The 12085-nt window shown below is 36.6% G+C and overlaps 1 protein-coding gene across 4 annotated transcripts in view; it reads left to right on the top strand.

Moving 5' to 3' along the window:
* LOC106915464 (protocadherin-15) overlaps nucleotides 1–12085 on the top strand; it is a 159929-nt gene that overhangs the window by 17184 nt on the left and 130660 nt on the right. For 3 of the 4 annotated variants that reach the window (XM_088012833.1, XM_088012832.1, XM_088012835.1), the window contains exon 1: nucleotides 4431–4709. In XM_088012833.1, the coding sequence (XP_087868959.1) occupies nucleotides 4520–4709 (190 nt within the window). In that variant the 5' untranslated portion in view covers nucleotides 4431–4519. Of the gene's footprint in view, nucleotides 1–4430; nucleotides 4710–12085 lie in introns of those variants that run through there. The other variant, XM_088012834.1, reaches the window with a different exon arrangement.

Here is a 12085-nt window from a genome sequence, read left to right as displayed (position 1 = left end):
AAAAACAACTGATAGAAAGAGATTAACACCTTTTCATGTCAAATTTCTAAACATTATTGAACCAAAGCGATCTTAATATGGTCTTTGCAGTGTTTTATTTAATCCCTGATACACTTTGTGTTTATATTGTAAACTTGTTAAATGTTCGGTATGATGTATGGAGCCTGAAGTGGATTTATTTTCCTCACAATGAACAAGAAAACTTTTATTAAAAAGACAAGAAAGATGCATGTAAAAAAAAAAAGTTGTTCAGTCTTCAGCATGTTCCAAGGTATAAACTACAACATAATTATAGAAGCTCAATGTGGTGAGTAATTGTAAGGATATGTCTGAATAAGCAGAACATTAACTTGTTTATTATGATAAGCCAGAAGAGCTCTTCTAATGATGACTTAAAGCAAGATAATATGATGTTGGAGCCAAGTTAATTATTGTTTTTGTTCTGAAAAGACACAGGTATTTAATACAGTGGTTACTGCTTATTCAGTATTGTGAACCTACAGCTAATATGACCGGATTGTTATGAGGCATTAATAGCCCACGGTTGACAAACATTTCTAGCTAATAATTGAAGTGCACCTTTGCACAGAAAAATGTGTACATGAGGTGCCGGCCCTCTCAGAACTGTGGTCTGTAGCTTGCATGTTGCCTTGCTGTGGCTCATGATTGCATGAGATAAAGGTTATTAACTACGAATCTAAGCCAAGTCTCAAATTCTCAGAGTTTGAGGTTATTGGAGGTATTTCTCATGGACTGTAGCTTCTTTCAGAAGGGTTTTTAGCCATCTCATGAGACAAAGACGACTTAAGCATTCGGCGTAACAAATTTTATGTTAACTTGGTCTCAAAATTTCTCAGACCTCAATCCATTTGAGTGTCTTTACTTGATTTGTTACTTTCACTATGCTGTTAATATTTCATGAAATGACTGCAGAGGAAACTTTTCAATTAAGTTTTTATTCAAGAGAAGCAAGGTTCAGTGTGGAAAGTTTTTTTTTTTTTTTCTGCATCTATTTTGGGATGTTATGCATTAAGGTAGAGCAGAGTGGCACAACTTAGCTGTTGACTTTAGAGATTTAAAGTGAGTGTTGCTTGTTTTCAGACAGAATCAGTAGCAGTCTCTGAAAATTGATTTCCATCCATTATGTGACTGACAAAACAACTCTTGAAAACCTCAGCCATTTTTTTTTTCCTTTGGTTATGCATCTCTTTGAGCACTCTTGAGTTCTCCACTTCATGAAGTTTGCAGGAGGATTCCTGCTGACCAATGTAAATCACATACGGTGTTCCCATGTCAACCAGGAGTTGATTTGCAGTAAGCTGCTGGAGGAAATGGCTTCTCTCTTCAGGGTGGCTGGTTGTTCAGGTCTGACTTTCCTCTAGTGAAAGGGATCAAAGCAATCATGGTTGGCCCTCTTAAGAAAGATAGATGTACAAATGTGAAGAATCAAATCTGCTTCAAAAGAGAACACCACTGGGAGACTGAGAGATGAGAGGGCAGTGAGTGAATGGGAAACCAGTGTGAAATCGCTCTTGTTGCCACACCATAAGAGAAGAGAACATAGCAGTCTCCTGCTGTTCAGAGTTCTCACAGAGTACATCAGTTCATAATGTGCTTGGGTGTATGTCAGGCAAGATTTCGAAGCAAATAAGCACTTATTGTGACAAAAAATATCTGATTGTTTTTTTTTTTACAGTAAAAACATCTATCGATATGATAAAGATATAAGAGCTGTAGAATATTAACAATGAGAATTTTTCTACTTCCAAACAGATGTTTGGTTTCTTTTTATGATTTTAAAACGACTAAATATTAACTTAATCCAGACTTTTTGTCATTTTCTTTTCTTGTTTGAGATATCACAAGAATAAGCTGTGCACAAATTAACAACCGTCTGGTCTTTCTGACCAACAGACAGAAATCAAACATGTTGTCTGAGTTTGTATATTGACCTTTTTTTTTCCTTCTGAATATACACTGAGGTCTGTGTGTGACCACAACTGCCTCCAGCATTTGCTTCAGTTTACTCTCACTGGTCTTAGGATGTGTAGCTTGATCTGAAGGTTTTCAGCTTGACTGGACATGACTGTCTAATCAACTATAGATAAAGCAGATGCTGCGTCCAATTTTCATTTGCAGGGACTTTCAAGACACATCTAATACATTTCCAAATGTGTCTTATTTGTAGGAATCTTCAACTTTTTTCTGAATATTTCAGTTTTGCTTAAAAAAAATCACTGCCTCCTAAAATGAAAAAGCAATCACAACAGTTTAAGAAACAATTATTCCTGGTTCTGCTAAAGTAATTGTGTATAATGAGTACAGTTGTAATAATGCTATCTATAACAGTTCTTTTGCAGTTTTTGATTTTGACACCCCGACTTTAGCTAAATGTCGTAAAAGTGTTTGTTGTGAAGAATATTATACTTTTTTTTCTGTTTTGCTTTTTCATCGACTAATACAAGCATAATCAGTGCAAGTTAGTTTGCTTGGTTTAAATTTATTGAAAGGCTGTGGCAGCAAAACAACAGTTTCTCACAATATTAAAATGCAATGAGCTGCAAACTGATTTTCAACTTTAGTTTTTAAGCTACACAAAAAGTTCCCATGTAAAATCTACACATGCATCTTGCTAATCTTTGGAATAATGCCAACCAGAAACACTTGCAGTAGAGCAAAACTTTATCTGTTACATAAAGTTGGATATATGACCTCTACTTCATTTTCAGTATGTTAGGCTATATTGATTTTCAATAGCAAAAAAAAAAAAAAAGAAAGATGGCCAACAGCAGATATGTCTCATCCTGTTTGCATTTCTGTATCAGCCAAGAACTCGGTTTTTAGAAGTAGAAGCACATTTCCCTCCGATAATCTTCCATAAAGCTTTCTCACTTGATTCCTGAGTGTCCAGATGGGATTTTCCAAATATTGTTCAGTGTTTGTATAAAAAAAATGGCTGAAGTGAAACAAAGAGGTACATTTTCATTTGAAACGAAGTGCTGATAGCCTGCAAAGCATCTTTGATTTTGTCAAGTCTGCTTTGATATGAAGGCAGTGATGCTTGTGAGTGGCCTGTGGTTCTCATCCAATCGGTATGTGGCGTGAAAGCTGATTTCTTAGCTTATCGCCTGCTCACAAAAGAAACCTTGTGAGGAAGGTGCGACATCAAACACTATAGATGGATAGAAACGCCTTCCTCCATAGCTCAAATTGGCAGCAAGAATCCGAGGCTATATGCTATTCTACATTATGTGGCTTTTATTCTTAATCCTCTCCAGGTGTCGATCTAGTTTTGCAGTGTGGTTCATCACAATGTGCAGAAAAAAACATGTCATCAGTGCTGCATGTCCTTCTTTCAAATACAGGTTTGTTGCCTCGCATGTGGAGCTTTTGCTTGGGATTTTGAGCACTAGTAAGAATATTATCCTTCAAATTTATTCTTCGGATCAATAAAGAATATTTTTGACTTACAAGAAAGTTATGTAGATTTTTCATGTGGAATTATCTCTTCTAAGAATAATTACAAGTTGCGCACAATCTTCTAAAATGTTTTTTTTTTTTAAATGTTATTCTGCATGTATTTTTACATATTACTATGAAATTATTTTGCCACTCACACTCTCTTTCTGACACATTTGTCCAAATTGGTTTAATACTCTGAGTGCTTTCAGAAGTCTGAGCTTAGAGCTGGCATTTTCTTCAAACTCCGGCTGAGTCTGTTCTACGTGAAACAGAAAAAAACAGTCATATTTACTAAGTTTTCTGCTAATTGGTAATTGTTTGCTAATTGAAGCAAACAATGCCAGGCTGTGATGCCTTTTAGCAAACATATCAATCTTGTTAAGCATCAGCTAACACTGGCAAGCCGTTATTTAATATTAATACTTATTAATTAATATTAATTTTATAATAATAATTAATCAAAAATTAGACTTGGTTTGCACTGGATTAACTTTAACTTGGCTCCACAGTATTTATGCAAAACATGGTTGAATTTTCTGCCTATATAAAAACAATTTGAAATTAACTGATGTGAAGTAAATCTAAGTAAAGTAAAAGGTTGTGATGAATGTGCTCTGCGTGACATCAATCATGTTTTCTGTTTGTCTAAGAGGCGTGAAAAAAATTGTCCATTTGTTCACGGAAGGGAAAATCGTTTTTTCATAATGGAAAAAGCAAGGTGATCATAATACCAACAAAATGTTCAAACTGTGATCTTTATATAAACTTTCCTACCTGTGGAACAGTAATGAAGAAATGACTGCAATTTTTTTTAAGTGGATATTTTGAAAATTAAAACAATCATTGGGTTTATTCTTTTTGTGAGTGTTTTATTTTCACGTTCTTTCTTGGGGGCGGGGGGAGGAAAAATATGTATTGCATAAACATCAGCAAAATTGGCAAAGGAGATTAATCTCTTTTGGAAAAAAATATTGACCCAATGAAAATGCTTTTTTGGTTAGATCTGAACATGGGTTCTATCTTGAGTAGATAGCCTTCAGGGTTTGCTGATACATGAATGGCATCAAATCTTTTGTTTTCTTCTCTCTTTTTTTTCCCTTTTCATTTTTTCCCCTCTGCTCCGTCCAGGTGGGCAGGCAATAAGGCTCGACAGAAGATGCGACGGGGGCGGTGGCTTGTCAGATGGCTGGGGACCGGAATGGCAATCCTCACTTTGCTTACCCACAGCTGGGGCCAGGCCACAGAAGGTATGAGCGGCCTGTACCTAGTCGATCATTACCTGGCTTCTCCTTTTTCCACACTGCAAAGAGGAAACGTGCAGAATGTGTAAAGTAATTCTTATTTTCACCATAATATGACCTGTTTTCTCTCCCACTGGCACAATCTGATGTTTTTGGAAAATGATTTGCCGGAAACCAGTGTTGTTCTTTGTGGATAAGTTTGGAAAATCGTTCTAAAATTTTGGGACGTAAAAGTCGCTGCTTGAAAATTCTTCATTCATAATGATGTCTGCGAAATAAATACAGCATAAGTTATGCTAATAATATCCAGTAAGCTGCAGATAAAGCTAGTTATTTTATTTCACTTGCTGAAGTGTAAGAGGTTCACTGAATTTGAAGTAGACTGTAGAGACCACTGAGAACTCAAATGATCACCCAACACTGTACAAAGTTGTGCTGCAAAAAGAACATCACTCTTACAAAATTCTCACCATCGTCTTACCCAAAACTTTAAAAAGTCATTATTTAAAGGACGAGTTTGAATTCTGCTTTTTTTTTTTTTTTGCTACACAGTTCACTGATCAGAGGCTTCTCTTTGAATATTTTAGGTTTTCACGCTGAGAGTGCGATTTTTAATCTTCCAGTCTCGGCTCGGTGAGTTTGTGGCAGGTGCCAGTTAAAAGCAAACTCCAACTGTACGAGACTGACATTTTTGCTTAAACACAGGGGCGGCCCAAAGCTGCACACACAGTGAGATGTGCCACAGTCGCTTAAGTGAATGACAATATTGTCATTTTTCTACTCGCTCAAAACCTTATGCTCTGTTGTTTTTAATACGGTTTCATTTAGTCTTTCCTTTCTTGGCTTGTTTGGATGCTTCACATATTTAAAACACTTCTAGATTAGAGCTATACTTGCTGAATAGTTTATTGTAAGTTAAAAGTTTCTTTATTGCTCCCATGTAACAGTTTACAGATAAATATTAGTGTCTATTTATTATAGCTGAAACACTGACCTATTCTGGTAATCAGCTTAACATTGCTAGTTTTCCATTAAATCTTAAATTGAGGTCAAGTCTGCATTGATCTGCAAATTATCATAACATAACCAAACATTATGGAAAATCAATATAATAATTTTAAGTGTCACTGGTGTTCTATGTTATTTAGGGATACTGGCCTTGGAATCAATATTTTCTCTGTTTTATAGAATGTCTAATATAATCAGAAATGCTTGGTAACACTTATGTTGTATATCTTTTTTTTATCTTTAAGGTGAGGCTAGAAGAGTTCAGTTGTCTAGACAGCACTTATTATCCACATCACACTATTTTGCCTCAGTCTTGATGTCTTTCTCTGTGTTGTGGCTGAGACACATTTATCCTTTGGTCTCCTTTATGTTCCAGCATCATTTTCCCACGTGTCTTATTATTTTTTCAAATACAGTCTGATTACAAGCCAAGCCTCCCTCCTATAGATTTTTGTGGACATGTTAAAAAAATAAAAAATACTGCAACTGAGATACCAGATATGGACCACTGCTAAAGAACGGCTTCAAGTGCTAGTTTAAATGATGTAGCGATGACCTAATATCTTTCTATGCTTTGCAGAGGCTCTTAATGCACTGATAAAGGTATACTCACTTCGACATACTAAATGCTTGAAGCAGGTGACAGCTGTATGATGTACAACCTATGTGATTCAGCTCATAAATATTTGATAAGTTAAGGGTGCTCACTGTATGAAACATTGAAATTTGATCACCTGTAGCAGATCATTGAGTGCAGAAAAAGGATATGGTGACGTTGTTGCAAAAAGTGACTTTGTCCTTATGTCACTTACAAAATGTGAAACATCACCTTAATGTCTTAAGGTTTTAACTTGTGTCAAATGTGTGTTCAGATATGCCATTATTCATAGAAAGGCATGAGTGTGACCATGGCTTAATTATCATTTACCATCATTTACAGTTATTAACCATTTCTTAATACTGGTTTAAGTTTCTGAGTATACTGTATGTCTTGAAAAGGAGGACAAAACAGGAGTGAAAAGTGTGTGGAAGAAAAAAACCTGTTCAAGCACTGCTGTATTTTATTTTTTTCATTTTTAGGACATTTATTGGTTGAGAGTTGGTGTCCTCATACATTTTGAAGCCTGCTCTTGTGCAGGTTTGACTTTCAGCATTAGCTCTCACCATGATAGACCAGTGTAGGAGGTGAAACAAAATTGTGTGTAATGTATACAGTTTTATTTAATTGTTATTTTAAAGACTTTTCTTAAACTGTGTTATGGTATGACACTTTTTCCAATATAGGCAATACATTGAAAATCTTGAAACTTGGCTTGTGACATTCCAAAATGCTAAAGATCACAGAGTGACGAGAGTCACAATAAGTTTTTTTATTTAACTGAGACTTGCTGTTGTTGTAGACAGAAATGATTTGGAGACCTACAAACGATCTCTGATTGGGTCAGTGTGTGTGTGGATCTCTGATGGTGAGTTTTCCAGATGGGGCTGATGTTACATTTTTTGCCATGATTTTCACTCCTCCCACCACTGCATTATTCTTTCTGTCAGAAACCAAGTCTGCCCTGTGGAAGGTCTCCTTTGGCATCTGGGGACATAAAGACTAAGCCTGTATTTGTTTTCACTCACTTTAAGTAGGACTGGCCCAATGTATCACAAATATATTTCTATAGCAAGTGATAAATGTGTGCAATATTTATGCTGCAACAGACTGCTAGGATTACAATATCTTTTCGACTGATGTATTCCAAGTGTTAAGAACCTTTTACACGCCGGTGTAACATTTAGCTGGCTGAAAAGCGTTGCACGGCAACAGATCCTCACACAGGACACAAATGTTGCTGTCCAAAATGCTAAAGATCACAGAGTGACGAAAGCACAGATGAGAAAGACAAGAAAGAATAAAATGGGCATATATCACCGCTGACAAAATCACTGCAGTGTTTACCAGTATAGTGAAGGAAAATTTACATTTGTTCTTTTGGATAAAAAAAACAAAAAAAAAGTAAAGCTGTACAACAGACACTTGTGGTAATTTCCCTCCGGTCTGATACATCTAAATTAAACATAACCACCCGTCTTCATTAGTGACCAAACAAGTAAACAGAGTTCACCTCAGAATAAACACAGCTGTTCTGTGAAGCCCTAAGAGGTTTGAACAGAGTTGGTGTGAAGGTGGTCGTCACTAAAGATAGGACAATACTGGAAGAAAATCTCCTAGACGATGACTTGGAACAGGCGTGAAGGCTCGACTCTCAGGAGGACAGTGACGCCAAATGGTCAGATCTGCAGAGTAATGACTTGAATTATGTCCATGTGTCCAAATGACTTAGTCAATCTTTAGAACATAAATCGGATCAAGTATCTTTGGTACGACTTGGAAATTAGTATACCATCCATTCAATCTGACTGAGCTGGTCCAATTTTGATTAAAAGAACAGGGACATCTTTTAGAGACTGACTCCACAGCAACCACTAATTGCAGCAAACGGTAGCTCTTCAAAGTGCTGAATTCTTTGTGATGGTGTCATATTATGTCACACTAATATACATAAGTCCTTGATTGTAACACAATAAAATTTTAATAAGTTAAAATAATTATGGTTGGTTTTCATGAAGAACTATACATAGGCCAGTGTTTCTCAATCCTGGTCCTCGGGGACCACTGCTCTGTTTGGAGTTTCCCTTCTGCCAAACACCTGGCCTGAAGAAGTGGGTGATTAACAGGCTTCTGCAGCACTTAATGGTATGCAGGAGCTAAAGCTATCATTTGAGTCGGATGTGCAGGAGCAGACGCGCATCTAAAATATGCAGGGCACTGAATCCCTGAGGACCACTGCCCTGACTTAGACTCTCATAGATCTAATCGGTGTGAATAATCAGAAGTAATATATTCATTCTGATTAGAATAAATCAGTGGGAATCTGATCGTCCAGGACAATCTGGACAAGTCACTTTTGCAGAATTACAGGACAATTTCCAACATTTCATTAATTTGCAAAATTATTGCAAAAGTTGCAAAGGTTTAATTTCAAATGAATCACCTTTTTTCTATGAATAAAATTTTGATTATGCATCAACGTCTAAATATTTCCCAATAAGGAATGGAATAGACAAATCCTAATCTTTTTTTTTTTTTTTTTTTTTTTGTCAATGTAAGTCCAGTGTTTTACAGCGCTTCAACAGTGACTAATGAAATATTTAAATCCGTCCCAAAGCTTGACAGAAGGACACACTGTGTCTATACATGCAAATCTCCCAGTCCACAAATCCAGATGTCACCCAAATCCACGTACACTCACAGGTGCTTAACTCCGCTTAGCAGTATCTGGGATTGTGAATCAGTTAATGTGGCCGTGGACACTTCTGCCATCAGCCTTCCCTTTCAGTCTTCCTCCATCTCGATACAATCGTTCCCAGCCTTTCGCATCTGCACTTCTGTTCTGACCCACAATAGTTTGTCTATTTTTGGGATTGTCTGATCAGGAGCCAGATGTGCAGACTGTGTCTGACAGCAGCCGTTGCGGTCTGTGGGGTGGGGGATGCAGTGGAGAAATGAGAGGAGGAGGAGGGGTTTTTTTAATCTGTTCACCACCAGGCTGTAATCAGGCCCTGGGCTTTACAAAAAAGGAGGGGCAGAGGGAGGGCACTGTTGTGGAGTGTGAGCCGCCTGTGGTGTGTTCCAACAGGCCCATCCTGGAGCACAGTGTGTGCGTGCTGATCTGTGCACTTAAACTGTGATTGCAATATTTACCCTGCGCTCTGTGTGGTTTCCCTATTGGGGAATAAAGGGAGCGGGGCAATGAGGGGGGTAATCTTAACTGGGAAAGTGGAATCTGCCCAGGAGAAAAGTAAAGTATACCCTCTGTCCTTCATCAGCCACCAATAATTTACATCACATCAATTTCTCATTTCCACCTTGGTCTCTGAACCAATATCAATTCAACAATTATCTACAAGGAGATATAGTTGGAGTCAGAGAAGTAATGAATCTTCTTTTTCCTCAATGTAAAGACCCAGTTTAAAAATTATGAGTGACCTCGGCTGTCTCCATAGCCTCATTATTAACCGTTTCTTATTAAAACATTGGAACTATTTAGAGAGGTTATTTCAACTTTGAGAGGTGCAATGCATAAATACTTCAAAGAAACTCACATTTTGCAAACACTGGATGGGTTTTAGGATTAGCTGCATTATGTAGGCTTTACTGCAAAAATTGTCCTAGTCATACTAAAACTGATTTTTTTTTTTTTTTTTACTTTTCAATTTTTGCTGGTTTGTTTGAGCTTAAGAAAGGGGGGGGATAAGCGTCATGAATTTTTTTTTTTTTTTCATTGCAACTGAGTCTATAGGTATTTGCTAATGTAAACATGTTGACTGGGCCACAAATTTAGCAACATAACCGAGCATAAACTAAACTCTTAATTGCTTTTGCACTTAACTTTCTTCACTTCATAGAGGAGCGAATGACGAGTTGCAACTTTGTCTAATTAATGCAAATTAAATATGCCCTTCTACTATAGCACTTTGCATCTCACAGTAACAAAACAAAACATAAAAAAAACCTTTAGGCTTTTGCTTGACCACCATTGTTAATCCCTCATTATCATACATGGGAGTTTATGGTAATCAAGTGAGTGTTAATGGCTAGTAGCATTAGTTTGGCCCAGGAGAGCATTTACAGAATTATGTATTATTCTGTATGATCTGAATGGTAATGCAGTTTTTAGAGCTATGTCTTGTGTTTTGCCAGCCTGCTGTTTTTAGGACCCTAAATATGTGGACCGACTACATGCCACTGAGCCATTTTGCTTAGCAACTTGAACCTCTAGAACAGTGTTTCCAAACCCTGGTCCTCAAGGCACACTGCCCTGCAGGTTTTAGGTCTTTCCTTGCTTGAGCCTGGCTGATTTCAATTGATGATATTACATTGCATCAAATGTAATATTGAATTTCTGTCTATTTTTTTTTTTTTAATTGGTAGTTTAGAGATTTTATAAATTGTGCTTTGACACATTGTGCATATGTCCAGTGTAGATGTTTTTAAATTTGCTACAGAAAAATTCCACTTGCAGTTTAAGACTTTTACTTCATTTGCAAAGTTACCGTGTCAATTTCTGTCTGGCGACATTTTTATTTTTTTTTTTTAGTATCCTGTTGCTTGTTTGGCTTTATTTTTAAAGGTCGGGTAGTTTGATTCCTTCAAAAAAAAAAAAAAATCTTCCAACGCCATCTCTAACATCAGAGCGAGTGCAAAACAGGAAGGTCGCTGGCTCAGCAGAAGACATATATTTTAGGGAGAAAGTGAAGTCTGTTAGGCTGCGTGTCAAAAAAGCCATTGAACTAAATTAAACTTGACAGGTGCAGCTATCACAGTGGAATTAGAGTATATAAGCCAAACACAACATCTTACTTTGACTATAATAGGAATTAATTAAATATTCTATATTAAATATCATATTTAAAGCATTATCAATGGTTAGAATGGAGTTACATCCATTAATGCTAATTTGAATGTCAGCAAGCATTTTTCTGCTTCCCTTTTAACAGCGTATAAAACATGGCATGGGACTGACGTACCTAAATCAAAATATCTAGATTCTGACTTTAAAGCATTATTCAACCTTACCTCAGTAGGTTAGTATTAGGCATGTAGGTGCATTTGAATGAAATATAATTTAATCATGACCTATTTTACTGATTTTATTCAGAAGGTGCAACTCGTATACATTTATTACAGATAGTGATCTAATTAGCCATTTATTTCAATAATTTTATTGATTATCTGATGATAATCAGAATTTTCTGAGAAAATTCAGTTTCTCAGAAAACATAAATATTTTTCATCAATTACAAAACTGCTTTTCGTACAGAAATGGTGTGCAAAAAAAATGTCTATGTCCTGAACATTATATGCACTCTAGACTTGGTCAGGGCTCCTTTTGTTGCTTTTGCAAGAACTACTAGATCAGTGTGATGCAGCATTGAGGCAGTTAGAATGTGGTTAAGCTGAGGTATAAGACATGTCTGGTTCCAGTAATGGTGGTATTGATACTTATTTGTTCAGGTGCCTGCTGGGACATGAGATTAGTGATGCCATAAAACTTGTCTGTCTGCTGAGAGAAGCATGAGATGCTCAAACAGTTCCTGGTAGAAGACTGGAAAATTGACACTAGATGTTAAGCAATAAGGATGCTGTGCCTCTTCCTGCAGACTCCATGACTTTAACATTCCAGATCAAGATACCTCTGGTGTTGTATGTTGATCAGAAGTGGGTTAACACAATAAACGCTACACTACTGTATCCCAAGTTCACCTCAACATTTTTGAATAAGCCATACTTCATAGTTCTCCCCAATCTTTTCTCTCTTTTTTTG

The sequence above is a fragment of the Poecilia mexicana genome, unplaced genomic scaffold, assembly GCF_051168715.1.
Source record: "Poecilia mexicana isolate PSO_F unplaced genomic scaffold, ASM5116871v1 scaffold_15, whole genome shotgun sequence".
In the NCBI taxonomy this organism is placed as follows: domain Eukaryota; kingdom Metazoa; phylum Chordata; class Actinopteri; order Cyprinodontiformes; family Poeciliidae; genus Poecilia; species Poecilia mexicana.
This window is presented reverse-complemented; position numbering and strand designations above follow the sequence as displayed.